This window comes from Rhincodon typus, chromosome 25 (assembly GCF_021869965.1).
Source record: "Rhincodon typus isolate 14 chromosome 25, sRhiTyp1.1, whole genome shotgun sequence".
Lineage (NCBI taxonomy): Eukaryota > Metazoa > Chordata > Chondrichthyes > Orectolobiformes > Rhincodontidae > Rhincodon > Rhincodon typus.
This window is the reverse complement of record NC_063356.1, coordinates 14,737,752-14,764,990: the sequence shown is the minus strand read 5'-3', so window position 1 is coordinate 14,764,990 and position 27,239 is coordinate 14,737,752. Positions and strand designations below refer to the sequence as shown.

At 42.2% G+C, this 27,239-nt stretch overlaps 1 protein-coding gene across 1 annotated transcript in view; it reads right to left on the bottom strand.

The window, feature by feature from the left end:
- Positions 1 to 5,669: 5,669 nt before the first annotated feature.
- The window catches only part of LOC109914198 (acidic mammalian chitinase-like), a 44,644-nt gene continuing 23,074 nt past the window's right edge, over positions 5,670 to 27,239 (bottom strand). The window contains exons 9-11 of the mRNA XM_048611821.1: positions 19,454 to 19,570; positions 10,161 to 10,302; positions 5,670 to 5,728 (exon numbers count right to left, since the gene is read on the bottom strand). Coding sequence (XP_048467778.1) covers positions 5,670 to 5,728; positions 10,161 to 10,302; positions 19,454 to 19,570 — 318 coding nt within the window. The remainder of the gene's footprint in view (positions 5,729 to 10,160; positions 10,303 to 19,453; positions 19,571 to 27,239) is intronic.

The following is a 27,239-nucleotide window of genomic DNA, read 5'->3' as shown; positions in this document are numbered from 1 at the left end:
GGGTGTTATGTGGAGAATGCATTACCTATAAAGCACCACATGCATAGACTATAATGAGGGAAGACAGTAATTTTATGATGGACAATGATATTATTGAACTGAGTCAAAGTATCTGCAGCTAAAGATACTAAAGTAAGAAAATTTGAATGGATGCAGGCATGTCAAAATGTTTTTGAAAATTTTAAATCTGTTTTAAGAATGGTATTAGTTTTAACCATGTCAAATTTTGCAAGGACATTGAAACTGGCCAGAGACATCAGTGTCAGGATATTTGCTGCAAAATGTTGAGATGGGAATTGAATGGTCTGTCAGTTGTTTTTTGAAGAAACTGACTGCATATCAACAAAAATATTCAACCATTTTAAAATAGACCCTGAATCCTGCAATGATTTTGCATTGTTTTCACATGTAAGTCACCAATAATGTGAACAAAAATTTTTTTGCGCACAGAGCACAATACTTCGATTTTCTTTGAGAAATTTTGAGACAAGAACTTACCATTGTTTCTTTGGAGCTGGATTCTCCAGTCATATATTTTGAAAATTGTTTATGTTCTGGGTAAATAAAATATAATCTTGGAAGCTGTTTGATCAAGAGCACACATGCCAGAGACTGTGTGATATGTAAAAATGATCACTGTGTAACTCAGTGTAGAATTACTGTTTACATGTAATTAATGATAATATGTCATAAATTTAACAGCAAAATGACTTTTGATGAATAATGACAAAGTGTCATTGTTGGGGGAGAGATGTCAAAGAGGGGTCTCGAGTCCTGTGTCTATAAGCACAAACTGACCTTTATTTGGAGCTCCTTATCAACACAGCATGGGAGAGGTTCTCCTCTAGGACACTCTACCATTTTCAGCCAGGTGCAGTATTTTTATACATACAGTGTTACAATGGTTATATGGAACATTGATGTCATTGTTGGCCACATCCTCCTAATCTGCACACCCAGTCCTGTAAGCACATGATCAATGATGGACACCACAATGGACAGCCTCAGGCCTTCCCATGATTTTGTGACATTTACCAGAAACCATTACCGTCTGTCTTTGGGATCTCACAATGCATCTTATCAAATTACATTCCAACACTGCCAGTTATGCTCCTTCCTAAACATTTGCTGGCTGCATCACGTTCATTGTCAACAAATTGAATACTTGTTTATCACGAATGACCTCTTCCAGTTCGGTTCGGCAGTTTATATTCCCCACTAACCTTGTTACAGGAGGTACAAAAATATGGCAATTTCTACCAATTGCTATCAAATGTGCAATATCAGTTCAATACAATGCTGGTTATATATGAAGTTATATATTTACATCTAATGCTATAATCCTTTGACAAGGCTAATAAAATGGGGAGTGGATTCTCTCTCTTGGCCTTCTTGGAGGTCAAACAAGCATAATCTCTCTATCTTGCAGTTGCTAGTTGGTTCAAAACAGAAGTTCGATTCTCGGGTGGGCCCCACTGTCTTTAATTCAAACACCTTTCACACTAGTTTTCCCCACCAGCTCGCACATATTCAAATCCCTTTGATAGGGATGGAATTTAATCACTTTTACAGTTTTCTGCTTGCTGAGCTGTGAAGTTGCAATTGTTTGTTTTCCATGTTTTACAACCTCTTTCGCTCTTTAGACGTTGTCTGTTGACGCTATTTGTCACTTCATCTTCCCTGCTAATGAAGTGAGCCTCCTTCTTACTGTCTCAGGTTGACTGCTCAGGGGAATTCAGCTAAATCCCTTTACGTTAGTTTGTAGGTTGCATTCTTAATTTCATAATACTCATATAGGTATGTTTAATATGTAATGGCAATTACCAAGGAGCCTTGACTATTGTGGGATCGTACTTTTCTTTTGGTTCTTGCTAAAGTATAAACTTAAGGTTGGTTGTTACTAGATGCCTCTTGTCTAGGTTTATCAAGGATGCTTTCTTCTCAAAAAATGCTTGTGTGCTTAGAGCTGCCTGACTACAGAAATCTAATTAAATCTCCCAATGCCTCATATACTAAAACTGAAGGTACCACTATTATTGCATGAACATAGTCAAATGTGTGTATACTTTGACCTGAAAATGTTCTGACTAGGTGGGTAAAGTTTCCCCTTCTACTCTATATTAAATGGGAAGTTTTACATTAGTTTGCTAAAAAGGTTTTCAGCTGTGCCCCACTTATCTGGGCTGCCTCATTGACTCACAGTCCCCTTTCTTCTCTCTCAGAGAGCTTCTGTTATCTTATGCGGTGACCCTGAATGGAGCCACAAGTTTGGCTGTGAAATTCTGCTATATCTAGCTGCCAACCTCTTCTTGGCCATCTTATGTCAGCCAAAAAGCCCTGGGCGGTTATTTTAAGTCAACTTTAGTCATGGGCAGCTGCAACACTCATTGAGATACTTCTTTTTATTCTTTGGGGGAAGATATGATGTAAACTGCACGGTACATATAAGTATTGCCTTTATTAGTTTGGTTTTCCGCTGTTTAAATTTATAACTGGTGGGTTTTCTGCATGTCTGAAGTTAATAATGAGCTTGTGCATATTGCTATAGTAATGGTGATTTCTTTAGAAAATAGTTTTTGATGTCTGGCTTTCGAGTGTTTTGAGTGCAACACTTTTAGACTTTTACGTATTTTATACTGTTAGGCAACCTAGCATGTTTAATAATGGGACCTCAAGTTTTGTCAAAGAGTTCTGGGGCTTGCACTTTTTTAAAGTTAAGGGGAAATGCCCATAGATGAGAGAAAGAAACTCTTAGTTTCACTTTTGGCTTTGAATGAGGTAATCCTGCGAAGTTCTTGAAATAGGATGGCTGTAGCAAAAAGTACTTCTGGGAAGGAAAGATGTATGACGTTACCTAAGAGTGAAGAGTTAGTATTAGGTACCAGAGCAGATGTGTTGACGTAACCCTTATAGAGATTACTTAAAGCTGAGTCCACTTAAACAGTTCTATGAGGCTCCAGGAAGAAGATGTCTGCAGTTCCAATCTAAATGTTGATGCCATAAGTGATTTAACATGATAGAAGTGTAAGATACAGGGACTGGAGCGAGAGTGTTATATGACTGGTGTTTTGGATGCTCAACCAGTGTGTGTTTGGGGTGCGACAACAAAATTGTTTGGTTTCTTTTTCATTTCTAAAGAAATGAATTTGGTGTTTAAAGTGTGTTTAAAAATCTTTGAATCATAAATTGATAGTTTGAATCAGTCTATTTTACCTTAATTTTTTGACATAAACTTCCCATTATGGGATTTTCAGAAAGTTTCTGATAAAATCACACACAAGAGGTTATTGTGTGAGGTTGAAGCATATGAGATTGGCGGTGAGATACTGGCATAGATTGAGATTGGTTAAATAGACAGTAGGAATAGATAGGCACTGTTCGGGCTAGAAGGCACTGGCAATTGGAGTGCTGATGGGATCAAAGTTTAGCTCCAACTATTCACAGTATTTATCAATAAGGAATCAAGTATAATATTTCAGTTCGCTGATAGTAAGAAACTAGGTGTGAGTGTGAATAGTCAGGAGATGTAAAGACACTTCAGGACAATTTTGACAAATTGAGTAAGTGGGCAAATACATGGCAGATGCAGAATAACACAGACAACTGTGAAATCAACCACTTTCACAGGAAATTTGAAAAATGGAAAGTAATTTAAATTGTGATAAATTTGGAAACGTTGATGTACAAAGGGACCTGGGTGTCCTTATACAATGGTCATTGAAAGCAAGCATGCAGGTACATCAAACAGTTAGGAAGGTAGAGGTTATCCTGCTCTCCATTGCAAGAGGATATGAATACGGGAACAAGGATGCTTTCCCATAGCTGTATTGGGTTCTGGGGAGACCAAACTTTGGGTATTGTGTGCAGTTTTCATGTCTTTAACTTGCCCAAGAGAGAATGCAATGGAGGGTTGCTAGGCTGATACCAGGGATGACAGGTTTCTCATCTGAGGAGAGATTAGATTGACTCGATCTATATTCACTTGAGTTTAGAACAATGAAAGGGATCTGATAGAAACTTTTAAAAAGTATTCAGAGCTGGATACAGGAATGATGTTTCCCCTGCATGTGGAGTCCAAATGGGGATCATGGTTTTAGATACCAGGGTAGGACATTTTAGACTAAGATTAGGAGAAAGTTCTTCATTCAGAAGGCAGTGAACCTGAGGAATTCTCTACAATAGAAGGTTATGCAGCCAAAGTCACCGAAAATAGTTAAAAAGAAATAGATGAATTTCTAAAAGTTGTCAAAGGATATGGGGAGAGCGCAGGATTTTGGAACCGAGATAAAGGATCAGCAACAATCACGTTGAATGACAGGTTGGGTTTGATGGGCTGAATAGCTTAGTCCTGCTTCTATTTTCTATGTTTCTGTGTTTCATCACAGATTTTATGCTCACACATCTGGCATGGACATCGTCACATTGGAGTCCCTGTGCCCCTGCTTCAAATACAATGACAGAGACGGCAAAGGCAATACTGTCAGCAAAAGGGACAAAAACAATAAGTGTCACAGCATCTCAAGTGGGAGAAGATGCAGGTGAAATGCCCTGAGGATCTGGAAGGGAATGATGCAATCCCACATCTGCAGGCCTTCCTGTTATTTTCTAAGGCTCTCAGAAAGTCATTGACAGTGCTGGAGGCTCAGTAGTTAGCATGGTTACTTCATAGTGCCAGGCACCCAATTTCAATTCCAGCCTTGGGTGACTGTCTGTGTGGAGTTTACATGTTCTCTTTGTGTGTGCATGGGTTTCCTCCGATAGTCAAAGATGTGCAGGTTAGGTGAATTGGCTATGCTCAATTGCCCCATTGTGTGCAGGCCACATAGAATAGGCATGGTAAATGTGGTGTTATGGTGATAGGGTGTGTTGCTTTTGGAGGGCTGGTGATGACTTGATGGGCTGAATGGGATTTTTCCAAACTGTAGGGATCCTAAGATATATCGAGCCATCATTAACAAACTGTGTTATGTGCTGGAGGAAGACTTATGCCCAGAAGATGCCAATCTCATTTCAGTGATCTCCAAAGTCATGGATGCATTGCATTATTATAACACCAGCTCCTTTCGAGGAACAACTGGCAAGCTGTGTAGCATCTCCCAAACCTTGATTCAGGAATGCATACAGGATTAACTGATATCATTTACTCTAGGTCACTGTTGTCCATGTTACACCCCCTCCCAAATGTCCCCTCTGATGAGGAGAGTCCAATAGCCCAGACAGTGAAATTGTCCAACATCACTGGCTTCCCACAGTTGCAGGTTGCTATCAACTGCACCCATAGTTCTTACCCTTCAGAGATTATCAACAGAAAAAGCTTCTACTCCAAAGAAGTTCAAATTATATGTGACCATCAATGTCAGAATTTGGAGGTCTGCATCATTTATCATGAAAGCTGCCATGATGCTGACATACTCGTGAATCCACAGGGTCCTTCAGCCTGTCAAGGTCATTGGGCCCTAAAGGGATGCTGCTGGGAAAAAAAGAGGGCAGTCTTCATGACTGACTGTTGACACATTTACTGAACGCCCAGACTGACCCAAGATGAAGATACAACACTGCCCATGCTTCTACCAGGGCCACAGTGTAACAAACCACAGAGCTTCTTATGATGACGGCTTATGCCTGGATTGCTCAGGCAGAGCCTTGTAGTAAAGCCCAGAAAGGGTCTTTCATATCCATTGTGGCTCACTGGGACCTTCATAGCTACTGCGAAGAAGCGGGATGTATCCTGGATGCAGAAAAACAGGGGAAATAACAATAATCTGCTGAAAATGAAGATGTAAATAAGGATCAGGACATTGATGAGGAGAGCTGTGCAAAACAGAATGACAAAGCAATGTATATTCAAGTCTGAGAAGTTAGAGATAACCTCAGTGGAACTCTGATTCCAGAACTAATGTGCTGGGTTTGGATTTTGTTTAATTGTTGTTTACCATTCTATAGGTAACATGGTAATTAGCTCCTGCTATGTGCAAAGCACATGTGGGTCTTGTTATTGTCGTAGCCCTTGACATTTTTTTTTGTTGAATAATCGTTTTGTAATCCATCTGATTAAACACTGGCTCTCCAAGGGAAGGCTGTGCTGTAAAGGTATTGCCACTGGACTACTATCCCAGAGATCTCGGCCAATATTCTGGGAATGGGCGAATGAAGCCAACATTGGAAGATAGTCAAATTTGAAGTAAATTTGAAATTGAAGTCTAGTCTAATGGTAACCATGAAGCTATTGTTCATTGTTGTAAAACTTTTCTTCACTAATGTCCTTTCAGGAAAACAAAACTATCATCGTGACCTAGTCTGGTCTACACATGACTCTATCCCACATCAATGTAATTGACTCTTAACTGCCATCTGAAGTGACCTGGTAAACCACTCAATTTAAAGGGAATGAGAAATGGATGATAAATGTTGACGAGGTCAGTGACACACACATTCTATGAAAGAGTAAAACAAAATCTTCAGTTGATCCCACTTTTCAGTATCTACGTATTACATGTCGTAGTCAGCAGCTGCTAGTGAAGTGGTGCACAACACGAAGGTTGGGTAGATCCTAAAGCACCAATCAGATTTTTGTAGCCAAATGTTGTCACTGAAGTCTTTCATAAGAGCCAGCAAGTTGAGAGGAATCACCTATTGACTCTTCCATCAGCAAGACATCATTAAAGTGCGATGCCTTGGCTGCAAACATGAATTACATGAGATAGTAGGAACTGCAGATGCTGGAGAATCCGAGACAACAAGGTGCAGGGCTGGATGAACACAGCAGGCCAAGCAGCATCATAGGAGCAGAGAGGCTGACGTTTCGGGCCTAGACCCTTCATCAGAAAAGCTCTTATTTCAGCAGTGACAGGGACACCTGGAGTGGGGTCAAGATCCCTCAACATCCTTTCAACTAGCCATTGACACTGTTGCTGTAGTGATGGAGTGCTGATCTATGCATATATCTAGCAGACACTGAATGTGTTGCGCCTGGGTCTCCATAACAGTTGCTAATCTGTCCAAAGAGACAGCCAAATGCACGTATGCCAAGGCAAGCATAGATCTGAACTTTGGTAGATGGCGTCATTCTTTGATCTCATTGCCAGAGTGACTCTAACAAACCTGTTTACTGTTCCCTTGCCTCTCCGTGCATTTTGATGTGGTTACCAATGTCCAAGACCACGGAACTGTCTTCTGCCTGGGGTTGAGCAGGCACCTGACCTGAGTGCCAGAGACTCTGGCCCATCTCTTCCTTGAACAGCAGTAGACATGCGTCAGTAATGTGCTCACCAGATTGTGCTCCTGAGTTTAATCTAGAAAGATACCCACCAAGGCGAGTGTCTCTGAGCTAGTGGAGGGTGGAGGTCAAAACTTTGACCGTGCATCCTCTGAGTGCTCAGTGGCTGCCTCTTTAGATGTGGAAGTGGCAGTGGAGCTGAAGGTCTTGGATGCTGACCACTTCCAGATGGAGGTTTCCTCGCAGTTGCTAATGCTGTATCGGAGGAGAGATAGACTTTGTTGTGTTAAAGAGATAAGTGCTTGTACAGGTTAAGAATTAGCTAGCACGGATGGTAATAGAAGAGCAACACAGCACATCACAATGAAGCTGACTTTGTTGCTGGCCATTCAGTTCATGCCATTTCCGTTAATGGAGTGTTTTTATCAGAACGGAGCCCATTCTAGAATTTTCAGCATGTAAGACCCTACTACTACAGTCAGCCCTTTAGATCAGTTGTGGACTACTTTTACATGCAATGGAACAAAAAAAGTGATTCAGTATGATGGAGTTAAAGGTAGAGCATTGATTGATGATGCAGGAGCCGAAGGAGTAGTGATGTGTTCCCAGTGAGTAAATAGGAAGCAGAGAGGACAGGAAGGGTTAGTCATTTTGAAGGATGAGGTGGGTGAGAGCCAGTGAATTGGCAAGATGCTTGAAGTAGAGGAAGTTTACAGATGAGTCTTGAAGAAATGTGTGTGCAATGGCAGCTGTAGAGTGAGTGGTGGCCCTGTAAGAGTGAGGTGACAGAGAGAAAAGAGTGTCCCTTACCTTTGCAGAGCACAGAAGTGCATTGAGCATCTTTCTCTACCATTCTGTGTCCTGAGAAACAACACTAACCTGGCCCATTATCTCAGTCCTAGCTGGCTGTGTATGATGGTGTGGTCTCCTTCAGCACTTTGCAGGAGAAAACATGGCTGTCCTCTCCACCGGCCCATCCATCAGCATCTCTGGTCCCTGTCTCCAAAGTGGCGAGCCAACCTACTTTTCTGGGCCATGTCCTTGCTGTGAATGGTGTAACATCAGAGTAAGAGCAAATTTCAGACATGCATTATCTGAATTGGTGTGCAGCAGGAATACGAATAGGTTGCCAACAGTTGAACACTGTAAGGTCCCAGCAGCGGGAAGGACTTCTGCCTCTCCAACTGTGCAGTTTCACAAGTAGGGCATTGAAGGGCCAGGTTCCATAATTCATGACGTGAAGAGCAGAAGGTTGTGTGAGAAAAATCACTCCAGGTTATGGTGGACCAAGTGTCAGGAGGCTTTCTCAACAAAACACTTTAGCTGAAAATAGGAAAACTCTGACCTGTGTATCTATTTAACCCTGTATCTGGACACTTCTGTACAGATGCAACCGAAAACAAATCCAAAACAATGCAGCAGATATTGTTCCTTTTAAGATCATTTAACTTAATCTCTCAGGTTATAATCATTTTGTCCTGAAAAATAAAGCAATAAAACTTTGAGAAAATGGAGGAATTAATGGAAAATAAGGCAGTTTTGACCAATTAAGCTAGCTCATTGTTAAGTATGTCAGAAGCTGATTGTAAAATTACACAACTGTCACACTTATTTTTTGTTGATATCATTGCACCTATTTTCTTTTAACAAATTGCTAACGTGCTCTCTTGTGTAGTTTCCTACCCTTTATTTTTAATCATTAATTACTTCCCTTGCAGAGAAGTCATTTTTATAACAGTTTTTCCGAAATAAAAGTACAGTTGTGGTGACTCACAAAACAATTGTATCTTTACTACATTGAATTATGCTGATACAATGTTAAACTAACACATTGGCAAATTCATTTTCATTTCAAGTGCTGTAACTTTTATTCTTTATTTGAAACAATACCTCCAATCTTAATGTATTTCTTGCTGTTGCATTAATTAATTGTTGCAACATTTACAACTAATATCAAAGACCAATTTACCAGGACAAGTAAGTACATTGGTTTCTCCAAGGCCACAACTGTAAAATTTCTGACGATCAGTTAGGTTAGGATTGCATTGGCGTCAATGGCTTTCCCCAGAAACTGGCAATGGTGTCAGTCATGTTGACTCATATCCTGTAAGACAAAATGTAATCAGTATTATAATGATTTGGATTTCATTACACTGATAAAGATTTTCATTCTCTTGTCAGACTTCGTTCCCTTTTCATATAATTACATTGCAATAATGGCACAAGTCAGAGAATACAAAGTTAGAACTGACAAAGATACCGTTCTTCCCAAAAATTTGAACCTTGAACTCAAACAGCATTCCACAGTGGACAGAGGATGGATTTAAAGAGTCTCTATAGGGGGAGCTTTAGGAACAGAGCTCCAGGGTTCAGGGCTAAGACATTTGAAGGCTCTGCTGTGGTATATAAAGAGAAGGATGGGTTTAGACAGTGGCCCGACCTTGAAGAGTACAGCATGCAACTCAGCACATAGGCCAACAGGAGATTACAGAGAAAGAATGGACCCTTTAGGCAGGAACTTGTTCCTGACTGGAGGTAATTGGACTGTGGGCTGATGATGTTAGATTGCCCTCAGTGAGATCCAAATAATATGACATATAATTTTTTGTTTTAAGTTATTATTCAGAGTAAAGTTGCAAGCATTCCACTAATTTGGGAAGCAAAGAAGTGGAATTGGTTGATATGGAGGAGCTGCTTTGGAGCTTAGGTCAGATAGTAAGAGAGGCAGTAATGAGGAGTGATACTGTCACCACTGATGTGTGGTTAATAATGGCATGAAATTTTGGTGGAGGTTGTTTGCATTATAAATGTGGACATTGACATTTAAAATAAAAAAATGTAGACACAAACATTGCACCAGAAAGTGAACCTTAAATAGGAGGTATATGGAGACACAGGTTTTGTTAAAAGCACAGATTTAGTTGGATCACACATAACAATTTACCAGTAAATTTAATGTCAAGGACAGACTTCAATGTGTTGGTCAAAGGGTAAACTCCTTGTGCACAATGAGTCCCATTGTAATCATCCAGATCCAATGCCCACAGCATGGCACCTCCAAATTTATTATCCTTCACCCATTGAGCCTATTAATCAAAAGATATAAAAATGCAATTAAGCAGCATGAAATAAAAATCGTCTTTTATTAAAGGATTGGTTCTTACCCCTGAATAAAATGAAATTCTAAGGATATAGATTGTAAGATTCCTCTTTAATAACTCTGAAGAATACTCAGTTCCATACATGTAGGAGAGGTCAAAGGACGGAGACCCATAATATTTTGATGGCTGTTTGGTGGGATACCTGTAGAAGTATATCACTGGCCCTCAACTTGTCCTGCTCAGCCCACCCCAAAACTGGAGGGTCTAAGGGAACAGGAAGTCAGGAGAGAAAAACTGGAAAGTATCAGACAGCTGGAGGAACACAGCAGGCCAGGCAGCATCAGAGGAGCATCTGAAGAAGGGTCCCGACCTGAAACGTCGACTTTCCTGCTCCTCTGATGCTGCTTGGCCTGCTGTGTTCCTCCAGCTCCACGCTGTGTTATCTCTGACTCTAGCATCAGCAGTTCTTACTATCCCAAAGTAGCAGATAGCCTTCTTTCTAATTTGGGTCATTGAATTCGTGGGTCTGTATCAAAATCAGTTGAGTCACAGTTCGCTATGGATACATTGTGATTAGGATAAGGAGGAGTATGGGGTGAATAAATGATGCTGACATTTCTAAACATATTCTGTCATAATCAGCATTTTTTTCACAAATTACTATATTGTTCCTCACTTCACTGAGTTTATTGTTACTCCACTTAATAGTGGTGGAGGACATTCTTCTGTTCAAAGCAAATCCATTATATTTAATCTGATTTACACAGTCAGTTTGAAGCATTGTCTTACGTTCTTGCACTCTTTAATTCTGTTGAAACCCCATATAATATCCAAATGCTTATGAACGTACAAACCCAGAGAGAAAAAAAAAGTTTCCTCATTTTTGTTTTAAATGAGTATTTTTATAATGAGTGTATTCTTAAACTATGACCCTAGCTCTAGGTTCTACCACAAGAGGAAACATCCTTTAAACATCCATCCGGTCAAGTGCCTTCAGGATCTTATATGTTCCAATTAAGTCATCTCTCACTCTTCAATATTCCAGAAGATACAAGCCTAGCCTGTCTAGCCTTTCCTCATAAGGTTTACCATCTGCAAAATCAATGTTCTGCAATATCTGTTTTTAGATGCAATTCAACATGTGGAATAGGTTTATTGCATCACAGACTATTGTTACGCCCACATCATAGGAGATGAATAAATACTTCACTTTTCATTCCTGAGGGTGATATAACAAAGTTTTGAAATTTTTAAATGTATGTGTTATTTTCCAAGTTCTATACATACCTGAACATGCATAAAGCTGTAAAGAAACAAGGCAGACAGACATCTTTGAGTTAATTATAAATACGGAGTTCTTTTATTGTAAATTCACTCATGTAAAGTATAAAAAACTAGTCCTGAATTCTGTGCCATGTGAATATGAATCAGGAGCAGGAGTGGGCTTTGTGGCTCCTCAAGCATGCTCCATTCTGATCCAGTTGTGGTCTCAAAGCCACTTCTCTGCCTACCTTGACAACATTTGATTTCTGTCTTAGTCAAAAATTTACCTCCATCTTTCTTAAAAAAAAATTGAATAGCCCTGCCTCCCTGCTTTCTGGGAAGAGTGCTCCACAGACTCACAACTATTTGGGAGCAAAAAATAATGTTCTCATCTCCTTTCTAAATTTAGGACCTTTTGTTTTTAATGTCTACCCATTACTTCTAGTTTCTTATACAAGGGAAACATCCCCTCAGAACCTTATGCATCTCAACAGATGACCTCTTATCCTTTGAAATATCATTTGATACAAGCCCAACCTGTTTAACTTTCCTCACAAGATAACCCCTCCGTCCCTGGTTGCAGGCCACTGAACCTTCTCTGAACTGCTTTGACTTAGTTATGTACATTCTCAAACTTGTACACAAAACTCCAGAGAAAGAAAACCCTGAAGAACTGTGAATGCTGGAAATCAGAAACAAAAACAGATATTGCTGGAAAATCTCAGTAGGTCTGGCAGCATCTGTGCAGAGAAAGCAGAGTTAACATTTTGGGTCTAGTGACTCTTCTTCAGAACTGATTTTAGCTGGGAAAAGGTTGGTAAATATGCTGAAGATGGGGTCGGGGGGTGGGGTTGGGGGTGTTGGGGGTGCGGGTGGTAGGTTGGGGTGTGAAGGAAGGGTAAATGATATGGAGTGACGGAGCCCAGAGAGAGAAAATCATTTGGGCAGACAAAGGAATGAGCAAAGGTCAGTCATAGAATCAATAGCTGCTAATGGGGACTGCTAGTCACTGACAATGAGTAGTTTGTAGTAACAGTCCATGTGATGACAAAGCCTGGTATATGGGGGTTGGGGTAAAGACATGGGAGAAAGTGTTAAGGACCTAAAATTCTTGATATTGGGTGCTGAAAGCTGCAGGGGCTCCAAGTGGAAAATGAGGTGCTGTTCTTCCAGCTTAGAATCGTGAGAGCACTGCAGAAAACCTGAGACAGAGATGTTGCAGGGAACACGGTGGTGCTGTGAAATGGAAGGCAGCAGGAAGCTCAGGGTAATTTTTGCAGGCAGAATGTAGGTGTTCTGCAAAGTGGTTGCCAAGCCTATGTTTAGTGGTCTCCTCTACATTGAGGAGACAAAACATAGGCTGTATTGATTGCTCACATTGTGGTCTCCCCTACATTGTGAGACATTGTGAGCAATCAATACAGCCTATGTTTTGTCTCGTCAATGTAGAGGAGACCACATTGTGAGCAATCAATACAGCAGACTAGATTAAATGAAGTGCAGGTAAAGCATCAACTCTTTTTCTCACAATACTCCAGATTTGGTCTCACCAATGGCGCGTAGAACAGTTACAAAGCATCTTTACTTCTATTTTTCATTCTACTTGTGATAAATGACTATTCCATTTGCCTTCCTAATTACTTGCTGTACCTGTATAGTAGCCTGATGTAATTAATGCACCAGAACACTCAGATCACTCTGCATCTCAGACTTCTGCCATCTCTCCCTTTTCAGATAGATTTTTTTTTTGTTCATCTTACCACAGCATGCAATATAAAGACTAAGCTAAAATTTGCAGAGTTAGCTGAAATGAAGTGAAATGAAGAAAAAAATTGAAACCTAGTGATGACCTCTTGACTAAAAATTATCACTGGTTTTATGTTTTACTGAATGAATGTTTATGTTGGTGTTATAACTCAGCAATAATGACCTGTACTGTCACAGTACCTCTGAAAAGCTGAAGTTCTATTTAAGACAGACATGATAGACCACGTGTGATAGTTGGAACTATTTATCAGCTGAATGTGATTGTCATGGGATTGTGCTGTACAAGTATCATGTGGCTGGTTGCATTACATAAAGTAGTGAGCAGCCTGAACAAGCTGGCCTGAGTCAAAGTTCATTAAGTGTCTTTCCAGCGAGATGCAATCAAGTCTTAATGAGCAATATATCAAACCAGCCATGGTGAATATGTTATGGACCAGATCATACACTCTCAAAATATATTAAGAAGATAATCTAGATCCTAACTTTTTATTATTTTGAAAGGTAAGTGCGAGGTGTTATGTTCTGGATGCAACTTGATTTGTCAAACTACCAGGTTTAAAAAAAAACACTCTACTAGTTGACTGTTCCAATATAGTAACATCTCAAACACCCTTGGAAAAAGCAAATTCAGTGGAAGAGAAACCTAGCTTTCAGCTGTTACAGAGAGAGAAATAAAAGCTTCCACATCCAGCTTCCAGATCCCAGCAACTTTTAAACACACCATTGGCAAAGGCAAATTCAGTAAAACAGTAAGTTAATCAATCACGGTTTCCCTTTCACAACACCATGTTGATGCAGTCTGGTTATACTGAGATGTTCTCAATGCTCTGCTGCCTCCTTTATTAAAAAAAAACTCCAGCATTTTCATTTTTTTTTCATTTGTTCATGGGATAGGAGTTCACTGCCTAGGCCAGCATTTGTTACCCATTACTAATTGCCCTTGACGATGTGGTGGTAAGCTACTTTATTGAACAACTGTGGCTGTTTGGGTGTAGGTAATTGCACAATGCTGTTACAAAGGTTTGCAGGATATTAACTCAGCCACAATAAAAGTAAGGCAATTTTCTGAGCAAATGGCTTAGGGGCCAATGTAAAGCCATGAGTAATTCGCCTGACTGCTTGCGGACCTGCAGCATTTTCAGTTATTAGGAGCCTGAATTTCCCTGAGGCATCAGTTTTTTTTTCAGTTCATATACAGATGATGGAGTCACTGACTAGGCAGCACTGATTGCTCATTCCTAACTTAGTTCAGAGTCAACCACATTGCTGTGGGTCTGGGGTCACATGTAGGCCAGACCAGGTAAGGATGGCAGTTTCCTTCCCTAAAGGACATTAGTGAACCAGATGAGTTTTTCTGACAATTGACAATGGATTCATGGTCATCATTAGACTCCTAATTCCAGATGTTCATTGAATTCAAATTCCACCAGCTGCCATGGCAGGATTTGAACCCGGGTCCTCAGAACATTATCTGGATCTCTGGATTAACAGTCCAGCAATTATACCACTAGGCCATCGCCTCCCCTACTAAAACCTTTAAAGAGTTAATGGATTTAGTTAAGGAATATTATGACACCAAGCCTCCTTTAATCCTGAGATGTTATCGGTTTTATTCGGTAGTTTGAGAACCAGGGGAATCTAATTGGGAACTTTTGACAGAGTTAAGATGACTGGCAAAGGCACACAATTTTGGGTTAACCCTGAAAGAGATGCTGAGAGACTGGTTGATGCATGGAATTAATGATATAACCATGCAAAAGCACCTATTAGCTGAAGGCCAACTGGACTTCAAACAGGCACAGGCTTTATCATTAGAAAATATGGCAAGTACAGCATGGGAGCTACAGGGCATCCCAATGAAAGTGGACATCCTCAACTGCCCGACTAAGCTTGGGGAACATCACTTGACTGTAGGCAATCGTGTAGCCTCACGCATGACATATTCTGAGCAGAGGGAACCTAGGTCAGCCCAGAGCAAAACCCCACAACAAAACTGTGCCTCGGCCAATGGCTAAGATGTTCTTCAGGATCTGGGCCAGCAAGCTATTATAATTGCTGCCAGTTTGCTGACTCAAGACGCAAAGGAATCCTATGAAGCCTGACCTGAGTGAGAGAACACATAGGTTGGTATCCATGAGAGTTCACACCTTGGAAAGTCCACCTACAGGTGGTTTGGAACAGCTAAATTGCTCAGTAACATCCAAATCAGAACCAAAATAAGTGTCTGGTTAAGTGTTCACCTGGTTTTAATGCAAGTCCATACCAGCTCAACTCTATCAGTGATTGCAGAACCAGTCTTTAACAAAATTTCCTCTCCACTTCAACACTTATATTGCGTAAGACCTTGGCTAGACCGAGAACCTGGACCAGGGAATCTTTACAGATTAAGGGGACAACTTTGGTTTCAGTCCCTTATGAGAAGCAGGAGGTTCAGTTCCCACCGATTGTAGTAAAAAGCTCAGGCCCAATCTTGATGGGGCAAAATTGGTTGAGAAAGATTCACCTTGACTGAGTCAACGTTTTCCAATTAGACAATGGCTGCCTGAGTGAATCCTAATTAAATACCTGGATGTTTATCAGGAAGGCTTAGGGACTGTCAAATGAGCTAGGGCCACCTTAAAAGTTGACCAGGAAGCAATTCCATGATTCTGCAAGGCCCGCCCAGTGCCATTTGCTTGTATGCTAGAGGCAGAAAGCAGGAGGCAGTAAAGCGAAGTAGTCACCAAATTGGTATAGCCTGTGGAATGGGCAGTACCAGTCGTACCAGTTGTGAAGCCCAATGGGTCTGTTCGTCTTTGCGGGGATTTTAAGCAAACAGCAAATCACTTCTCACAGCTGGATAAATACCAAATCCCTTGCATAGAGGATTTCTACACAAAGCTGGTAGAGGGGCTGTCCTTCACGAAGCTGGACATGGGCCATGACATGTAATTGCGATTAGATGTGGAGTCCCAGAAGTATGCCACAATTAATGCCCATAAGGGTTTGTACCAATATGCAAGACTGCCATGTGGAGCATATGAAGATACACCCAGATAGAGAAGAAAGGCTGGCAGTCAACTTTGGTATGAGAAAGTTCTACCAATGCATTTGCGGATGTAAATTTGTAATATTAGTGGACCCCAAACCTCTGCTAGGAGTAATTAAAGAGGACAGGGCCTTGCCATCCGTAACTTCAGGTTGAATTCAGCAATGCATTCTTATTCCAAGTGCATGCACTTAAAAGTTGGAAACCATCCAGGAAGCCAAGTGACAAATGCGGATGCCTTGAGCCACCTCCCACTGGCAGATACACCACCGGTGATGCCTCCCCTGGAAGAGCCCATTCTGGTTTTAAACTTCCAGGACTCCCTTCCATCACCGCTGAAGATATCAGGCTTTGGACACAAAAAGATCTCGTCCTGGTAAAACTAAAACCTGGCAATGGGGGAAAACAAAAGGACCGTCACAACCAGAATTGAAACCTTTCTGGATCCGGCAAGGAAGAGATTACTATGGGGACCAAGAGTGATTGCCCCAAGCAAAGGTCACCACTAGATACTGGCTGATCTCCACTAGCGTCATCCAGGTCTGTCCAAAGTGAATATGTTGGCAGGAAATTATATCTGATGGCCCAGATTGGATGCTGACATAGCCATGTTGGTGGGGCAGTGCCCAGGAGAGCCAACAAGGACAGAAATAACTGCCAGTAGCTTCTCCATCTTCATGAATAAACCCTAGACTTGGTTACACATTAACTATCAGTCCTTTCATGGGGTTTATATTCTTAGTCATTGTGGATGCCTATTCAAATTGATCGGATGTGCATAAAGTTCATTCGTCAAACATGGGGACGACAATTGAAAAGTTGCGGGCATCTTTTGCAATACACAGACACCCAGAAATGCTGGTTACAGACAACAGGCCAATAATTTCCAGCAGGGAATTTGAATATTTCCTAAAGTCGAATGACATTCAGCGTACAAGGACAGCTCCATACTATCTATCATTCAATCGTCTGGCGGAAAGAGCTGTCCAAACTTTGAAGGCAGACTTAAAGAAACAGCTTAGAGCTTCACTCGATACCAAACTGTCCCAGTTCCTGTTTAATTATAGAACCACCCCCAGCAATTCCAGGGGCAGTTCCAGCAGAGTTGCTAATGGGGAGAAGACTCTGCACCACGTTAAATCTGATCTGGGGTGGGGGGAAGGAGGGTGAAACGGCATCAGGAATGCCGATGCCAGACACAAGCCTCCTCTAAGAGAGGGAAGCAGTTTACTTCAGGGGACAAAGTTTGTTGTAGGAACCACGGGAATGGCTCTGCACGGTTAAGAGGGATGGCCGACATGAGGTCAGGTTCAGCGACGTATAAAGTTCGGGTAGGAGAGGCAGTCCCAAACAGGCACATGGACCACACGAAAGCTGCAACCTTGCAAGCAGGACAGGAACAAAGCTTACCCAGCCCCTCAGAACTTCAGGCAAGTCTGTCAGAACTCATGGGTTCTCCCCTTTCACCTAGTGTCAAAGAAATCTCCGGGAATGAGATGAACACAGTAGAAATCGCAGCCTCGACGTCGTTACTACCTGAAGATGATGATGAGTTTTAGCCGAGATGCTCTGGGCACAAGAGTTGGGCTATGTTCCAGTACATGCCGCCAGTATCTGAGGCAGAGTCAGAGAACCCAGACCTGGTATGAAAACGTCTAAGGAGAATCTACAGGAAAAATAATGGGCCTACATCCCAGGACTTGGAGGGGGATGGATGTAATGGGTGGAATGAGATCAGCCAAGTCGATCTCATTGCGTATGAGTTCCCTGATTGAGCTGTTAACTTGGTCCAATCAGGGAGCCCTGGCTGATGGATAGAAATGAAGTTTGGTGTAGGAACCAAGGGAATTCCTCTCCATGGGTAAGAGGCATGGTCAACATGAGGCCAGGTCCCGTGATGTATGAAGTTAGGTTAGGAGAGGTGGTTCCAAACAAGCACGTGGACCACATGAAAGCTGGAACCTTGCAAACGGGATGGTACTGTGGCTCAATGGTTATCGGTGCTGCCTCACAGCATCAGGGACCCGGGTTCAATTCCAGCCTTGGGTGACTGTCTGTGTGGAGTTGGTATATTCTCCCCGTGTCTGCATGGGTTTCCCCTGGGTGCTCCGATTTCCTCCCACAGTCCAAAGATATGCAGATTAGGTGGATTGGCCATGCTATATTGCCCAGTGTCCAGGGATGTGCAGGCTAGGTGGATTAGACATGAAAAATGCAGGGTTACAGGGACAGTGTATAGGATGGGTCAAAGAGGATGGTCTTCAGAGGGATGGTGTGGACCCGATAGGCCGAATGGCCTGCTTCTACACTGTAGGGATTCTATGATGTTTCTATGATAAACAGGAGTGTCAGATGTTCTGCTGTCTCTAGGAGCCAGCTCTGTGCCAACTGAGTCAGAGTCATAGAGATGCATACCATGGAAACAAACCCTTTAGTCCATGTCGACCAGATATCCTAAAATAATCTAGTCCCAGTTGCGAGCATTTGGCCCATATTCCCCTAAACCCTTCCTATTCGCGTATCCGTTCAGATGCCTTTTTAATGTTGTAATTCTACCACAGTTCCAGTTCCACAGTTCCAGTCTATAGTTCCGCCTTCCTTAAATAGAGGCTCCTCATTAGCCAACCTCCAATCTTCCGGCACCTCACCTGTGGCTATTAGGTACTATGCAATGTGAAGTATGTGTGACTTGGTGAATGGATACTGGCCTTTATGGAGTTATTTCTGTATAATATCACAAACTTATTTGATCTGTGATTGAATCCTATACTCTGGGAAATATTATCGTCACATTCTACGGAACATGATCCTGTACAAAGTGTGACCTGTCAGAATTGGACTCATTTGGACTAATCATTCCGCAAATCCTTTCACCAGACAAGACATACAATTGAGGAATATTGACCTCATTTTTTTCTTTTGTAATACATAAAAGATATACCACTATCAGTGCCATTATTTGAATTGAACAGTATGCGTAGCATCTAAAGGTGATAAGAGAGCAAAATTCCATTAAGATTTATCTATTAATTAATGATGGTATGTGTGAAATTATGGTGATAAATACAAAACTCCTACTTTGGTCTTGAAGCTCTTCTGATCATCATATCCAAGCCATTCATTACCCTTGAATGCATAAGGCACCATCTGATCATTAATAAATTGAAGGGATGCATCTTTCAAAAATGCACAGATCTGTCAATCAAAACCAATGATTATTGTTAGAATGTCAGGCAAATGTATCCTATTTTCTCACAGATTCAATCCCACTTATACACAATTAGTCAAATTGTTTTACTAATGAATTAAATATATTTAATTGGAAAATAAGTAGAACATTGATATTTCATTAGAGAAGAAAGAATCCTCCTGAAAACATACATTGCTAAGAAAGAAAAGTACAGGGATAGAGTATTAAATATATGCAATATTATCCTTTTAATGCTAACAGTGAGGATTAATCACAAAAGGTTGGGGGATCTATCATAAAAGAAGACAATAAGAAATATGAATAGGAGTATGCCGTTCAGCCCTTCAAACCTGTTCTGCCATTCAATAGGATGATGGCTGATCCAACGTTCTTCATGTCCACTTTTCTGCCTTTTCCCCATAGCCCTTGATTCCCTGACTGATCAAGAAACTATCTCAGCCTTAAATATACACAAGGGACTCTGTGGCAAGGAGTTCCCAATACTCTCAATCCTCTGAGAGAAATCCCTCCTCATCTCAGTCTTAAGTTGGTGCCTCTTTATTCTGGGACTGTGCACTCTGGTCCTACACTGTCCCACAAGGGAAATATTCTCTCAGAATTCACTTGTCAAGCACCTTAAGAATCCTATATGTTTCAATGAGATCACCTCTCATTCTTCTAAGCTCCAGGGAGTGGAATCGCAACCTGTTTAACATTTGTTCATAAGACAATCCATCCATCCTGGGGATCATCCTGGTGAATCTTTCATGAATATCTCTTTCAAATCTTTTTCAAAAGGCATAGTTTGTAGACTTTAGGAGTGTCTGAACCTCTGCATGACAGGAAAATTTTTTTTGTGTTCACAATAGATATCATGGAGGAACATATACATATATAATATCTTTAAACAAATGGAATGAAATGGGATTTGCTGAAAAGTGACATTTTCTATTTATTGGACTAAAGACACTTCAGCAAAATTTCTGCTTCCACACATTTGGCGGTGCCCATTAGCAGATGGCAAAATCAAAACCCTGCTCCTCATAACGGTTTGCCTTTTCAGTGCATCACATGTTCTTTCTATGTGTAAATAACTGGGGCTTGTTTAGTAATATATGCAGCTTCCAAGTACATGCAAGTGTGCCATTCCACCTCTAAATTGTCAGCAAAACAGCTAGCTTCACGCTGCTATTATATAGCAAAATGAATGGTGTTTGTCTTTAACAGGATACTGCCTTCAAGCCAAAAAGACATTGTGCCTATCACACAAATAAGCAACATGATTGATGGATTTCAGTGCCAGCATGATGCCAAGTATTTAGGCTGTATGTCCCAAAGTCTGGCAGATTGTATCTAGCAGCACATCCTTTTGGGCTTTTTGCAATGTGTGTTTGATTTGCTTGGATTTATTATTGTCACATTTATCTAAGTACAATGAAAAGTTTTGTTTTGCATGCAGTACAGAAAGATAATAACATACAAAGATCATAGAGTGATTGAACAGAGCAAGGAATACAAAGTTACAGCTGCAAAGAAGGTGGCAAAAAAGCAGAAGTCCAATAACAGGGAAGAAGCTGTTCTTTCACCTGTTGGCATCTGTGTTTAAGCTTTTGTATCTTTTGCCTGATGGAAGAGATTGAAGAAATTATAAACAGGTGGGGGGGTGTTTGATGTTGGCCACCTTTTCATGGAAACAAAACATATAGATGGAGTCAATGGATGGAAGGTTAGCTTGTGTAATGGTTTGGGCTATGTTCAGAACTTTGTAGTTTCTTACAGTCCTGGGTAGAGCAGTTGCCGTACCGAGCCGTGATGCATCCTGATAGAATGCTTTCTATGCCTCATCTGTAAAAGCTGCTGAGGGTCCTTATGGACATGTTGAATTTCCTTAGCCTCCTGAGGAAGAAGGGCATTGTTGTGCCTTCTTGACTGTCACATCAACATGGGTGGTCCAGGACAGATTGTTGGTGACCCTCACACCTAGGAACTTGACGGTCTCAATCATCTCCACCTCAGCTCCATTGATGTAGGTAGGGGTGTGCCCTCCTCCTTGCTTCCTGAAGTCGATGATCAGTTCTTTAGTTTTGCTAGCATTGAGTAAGAGATTGTTATCTTCGCACCATATCACTAAGCCCTCTCTTTCCTATATTCTGTTTTGTCAAACTTGTAGAGGGAGTTTGGATGAAATTTGGCCACATAGTCATGGGTGTACAGGAGGGGGCTGAGTAAGCAATCTTGCAGGATGCCAGTGTTGAGGATTGTTATGGAGGAGGTGCTGTTGCCTATTCTCACTGATTGCAGTCTGTGGGTCAAGAAGTCAAGGGTCCAGTTGCAGAGGGCAGAGCAGAGACCTAGGTCTCAGAGTTTGGGGATTAGTCTGCTCAATATTATAGTGTTGAAGGCAAACCTGTAGTCAATAAACAGAAGCCTGACATAGGTATCCTTTTCAAAAACAAAGTTGCTGGAAAAGCTCAGCAGGTCTGGCAGCATCTGTGGAGGAGAAAACAGAGTTAACGTTTCGGGTCCGGTGACCCTTCCTCAGAACTGATGGTGGCTGGGAAAACGTCAGTTTATATGCAGAAAATAGGGAGGTGGGTGGGGTAGGCAGTAAATGATAAGATAGACCTCAAAGAGAGAGAAAGACAGTTGGACAGACAAAGGAGTTGCAAACGATCAGGCTGGGAGGGTGAATAGTTGTTAATGGGGACTGTTAGTGACTAACAACAGGGGGTGTGTAGTGGCAGGCTATGTGGTAACAAGGCCTGGTGTGTGGGGTGTTGGGCTGGGACATGGGAGAGTTTACGCCCTAAAATTATTGAACTCAATATTGAGTCCGGAGGGCTGTAGGGTCCCCAAGCAGAAAATGAGGTGTTGTTCCTCCAGCTTGCATTGGGCTTCACTGGAACACTGCAGCAAGCCGGAGGCAGAGATGTTGGTCAGGGAGCAGGGTGGTGCATTGAAGTGGCAGGCAACAGGTAGTTTCAGGGTCTCTTTTGCGAGCAGAATGTAGATGTTCTGCGAAGCGGTCGCAGATGATCATCAGACGCCATTTCCGCCACCTGCAGCAAGATGCCACCACCAGACACATATTCCCCTCCCCTCCCTTGTCCGCCTTCTGCAGGTACCGTTCCCTCGGGGACACCCACCCCGAAGACCTCCCCACAGCCCTATGGCACCTTCCCCTGTAACCGGCGAAGGTGCAACACCTGCCCATTTACCGCCTCCCTCCCCAGTATCCAAGGGCCCAAACATACCTTTCAGGTGAAGCAACACTTCACCTGCACTTCCAAGAATCTAGTCTATTGCATTCGCTGCTCACAATGTGGTCTCCTCTACACTGGGGAAACGAAGCGTAGACTTGGTGACCGCTTCGCAGAATATCTACGTTCTGCTCGCAAAAAACACCCTGAACTACCTGTTGCCTGCCACTTCAATGCACCACCCTGCTCTCTGGCCAACATCTCTGTCTCCGGCTTGCTACAGTATTCCAGTGAAGCCCAATGCAAGCTGGAGGAACAATACCTCATTTTCTGCTTGGGGACCCTACAGCCCTCCGAACTCAATATTAAGTTCAATAATTTTAAGGCGTAAAGTCTCCCATGTCCCAGCCCAACCCCCACACACCAGGCCTTGCTACCACATAGCCTGCCACTACACACCCCCTGTTGTTAGTCACTAACAGTCCCCATTAACAACTATTCACCCTCCCAGCCTGATCGTTCGCAACTCCTTTGTCTGTCCAACTGTCTTTCTCTCTCTTTGAGCTCTATCTTATCGTTTACTGCCTACCCCACCCACCTCCCTATTTTCTGCATATAAACTGACGTTTTCCCAGCCACCATCAGTTCTGAGGAAGGGTCACCGGACCCGAAACGTTAACTCTGTTTTCTTCTCCACAGATGTTGCCAGACCTGCTGAGCTTTTCCAGCAACTTTGTTTTTGTTCCTGATTTACGGTATCCGCAGTTCTTTTGGTTTTTTTTTATAGGTATCGTTTTATTCAGATATTCCAGGGATGAGAGTAGGGCTAAACAAATGGCATCTGTCATTGTCCTGTTGCAACAGTAGGTAAATTGCAAGGGAACGAGGCAGGCTGGGTGGCTAGAGTTAATATGAGCCATGACTAACCTCTCTAAGTACTTCATAATAAGGGAGGTTAGAGATACGGAGCAGTAGTCATTGAAGAACGTTGCATGTGTTTCCTTTGGTACTGGGATGATGGTGGTCATCCTGAAGCAGCTGGAGACTTCAGATAGTAGCAAGGAGAGACTAAAGATGTCAGCGAATACTCCATCAGCAGGTTCGCACGGGATTGGAGTGCACGACCGGGGACTCCCTGGGTTCACTCTCGAGAAGGCCGATCTGGTGACTGATACTTTTGGGACAGGTGATACTGTTTCACTAACCTTCTGTTCGAACCGAGCATAAACACCATTGAGTGCATCAGGGAAGGATGTATTTTTGTCCACTATTCTGTTCTGCGTACTGACAATACTTAAGCAAACCATACATGCGATATTCAGAACACAGCAGCTAACACCAATGTGATTTTGTAATTGGCAATCATATGCTATTTTATCCTGAGTGTGCAAAGAATTACAGCGATGACCAATTAAGGTCCATCAATTGGGCATGCAGTGTAATGCCATTGCATGTACTGTAAGACATATGGCAATAGACAGGGCTGTGCTCTTTGAAACAAATGTGCAAAACATGTGATAGCCATTCACTGGAGATAGGTCAGCGGGAAGGGTAGAGCGGATGAGTGGGGAAGAAGATGGACAGGTCGTGCCAGGTCAAGAAGGTGGTGATGAGAGGGATGTTTGGACATGGGATGAGGCTGGAGAGCCTCCAACCCGACGGCCTTAATGTAGAATTCACCAGTTTTAAAATCTCCCCAACCCCCAGCCTCATCCCACATTCAAACTTCCTTCTCATCCCCTCCTCCTTGACCTGACACAACCTGTCCATCATCTTCCCCACCTATCGGCCCTACTTTTCACGCCGACCAATCTCCACCACCCCCTACCTGCATCCACCTATCACTACCCCACCTATCTTTCCCCAGCCCCACCTATCCACCCTCCCAGCTCCTTGACCCAACACAACTTGTCCATCTTCTCTTCCACCTATCTGCCCCACCCATCCCACTGACCAATCCCCACCATTCCCTAACTGCATTCATCTATCACCGTCCCACCTACCTTTTCCCAGCCCCACCCCTCCTCTCAATTTATTTCCCAGCTCCTTTCACCTCCGCATTTCTGAAGAAGGGTTCGAACCAAAATGTTAACTTTCCTGCTCCTCTGATGCTGCCTGACCTGTTGTGTTACTCCAGCTCCACAGTGTTGTCTCTGACTCCAATATCTGCAGTTCTTGCTATCTCCTTTATATCACTGAGTTAGTCTTCCACATGCAGCATACTCATAAGAAATGGTTAATGTAAGCAGATCGATAAAAGACTATTCAAAGGACTCGCTGGCTTTTGGGATTTGTGATTCAAATGATGCAGGTTTGATCACAATGTTCTATTTAGGACTGAAGTCTTTTACAAATGCCTTTATAAGATTCTTTAACCAACTGTCTCAGCAGATCAACTGCACACAGGAACATACTAAAATGGTGTTTCTACTCTGTGGTATAGAAGTTCAATGTTGTTTGATATCTCTGGCATTTTTTTCTGCACAACTGTCACCACTGGTCTCAGGGGGACCTTTCAGGTTTCAAACAGCTGGAATTGGAGTAGTGACTGCTCATCTTACTCGTAGCTTTCAGACTGTGTCTCACCAAGGTAATTCTTCTCAGTCTCCTTTGTAGAAATTTTCTTGTGATTTCTCCCCATGGAATTTGAAGTAATTATACCAATTTGATCTAAATTGGTGTCTCCACCACTGCTACCATTGCAGGTAGTTTGAGTTCCATTTTTAATATTTTAAATGGAGATTGCTTGTCTCTCTGGGCAATTTACACTTTCTTCTAGGAGACTTCCCATGAAGGACTTGGATCTGACTAAGGCAGGTTTCTTCAAAACTAGCCCAGGATAATCTTTCTTCTTCTACTTTTACTTTTCTTCTTGGAGTCTCTCATCTTCAGGATTTCTCAAACTACTCCAGAGCAAATGTACATCGAGGACTTTATCTCTATGACTGACTGGGCTGAGGCCCTCCAAAGTCTCTTTCTATATACCCTTTTACAGAGATTGGCCTGGATATATTGCTGACAATAACATTTTGTTCAGATTTATTGTAAAGATTCATAAAGGTTTGCTCTATTCTGGAATAGCTTGTAAGAAATCTAATGATAGCAGCAAGACGGTGCTATTTTCTGGGCCTGTGGATTGTTAAGGTGCAAAGAGGGGCTTTATTGGAGTGATTTGCTCTTCCTATTGGATGTGGCAGATTAAGGAGATTTTCCGTTTGCTGATGATTATGTCTGCAGGAAGTGTGTTTGGTTGCAAATCCTACTGGATCAGTTGGAGCGGCAATTAGAGGCAATGTGGGATTTACAGGAGCTGGGGGTCTGATAGATGGCAGTTGTAGGCAGGGAGATAAATTGAAGATGTGGTCAGGTAGGTGGGTTACCTCCAGCAAAAGTAGGAGCGGGTGGCAGGTAGTGCATGAGTCCCTTGTGGCTATCCCCATCTCAAACAAGTATGCTGTTTTGGCAAATGTAGGGGGTGATGGACTCTCAGGGGAATGTAGCACTGACAGCCAGGTTTCTGGTACCAAAACTGGCTCTAATGTAACAAGGGGTATTGCCAGGTTCCAAGTGATCAATTGTGATTGGGGACTCTGTCGTCAGAGACACACAGACAGACGTTTCGGAGGCTAACAGTGAGACATCAGAATAGTGTGTTGCTTCCCTGGAGCAGGATCAAAGATATCTCATAGGAAGTGCAGAATATTCTCAAAGGAGAGAGGGACTAGCAAAAGGTTGTTGTACACACTGGAACTAACGACATAGAATCTCAGCCTTTTCTCTTCCTGAGGAGAGAATATAGGAAGTTAGACAGGTAATTAAAAAGTAGGTCCTCGAGGGTAGTGATATATGGATTACTCCTGGCGCCATGAACTAGTAAAGGTATGAATAGAAGGATAGAGCAGATGAACGTGTGGCTGAGGAGCTGGTGCTGGGGTAAACGATTCATAATTTTGGATCATTCGAATGTCTTCTGGTGTCGTAGTGACCTGTATAAGAAGGACTGAATTTCACCTTAATTGGAAGGGACTAATATACTGGCGGGAGATTTGCTAGAGCTGCTCGGGAGGATTTAAACTAGATGGGGGTGTGGGGGTGAGGAGGTGGTTAGATGATTTGGTGGTGAGACCCAGGGAGATGGTGAGGAAAGATCAGTCTGAAACTGGTATAGTTGGGAAAAGGAGTAAGTCAAACAGGCAGGAACAAAATAGAGAACGAGGTAGGACTGATATATTGAACTGTATTTGTTTCAATGCAAGAGGCCTAACAGGTAAGGCAGATGACCTCAGGGCATGGTTAGGAACATGGGACTGGGATATCAAAGCAACTATAGAGACATGACGCAGGGATGGACAGGATTGGCAGCTTAATTTTTCAGAGTATAGATGCTATAGGAAGGATAGAAAGGGGGGCAAGAGAGGAGGGGAGTGGTATTTTTGATTTGGGAGAACATTAGAACTGTACTTGAGGATATTCC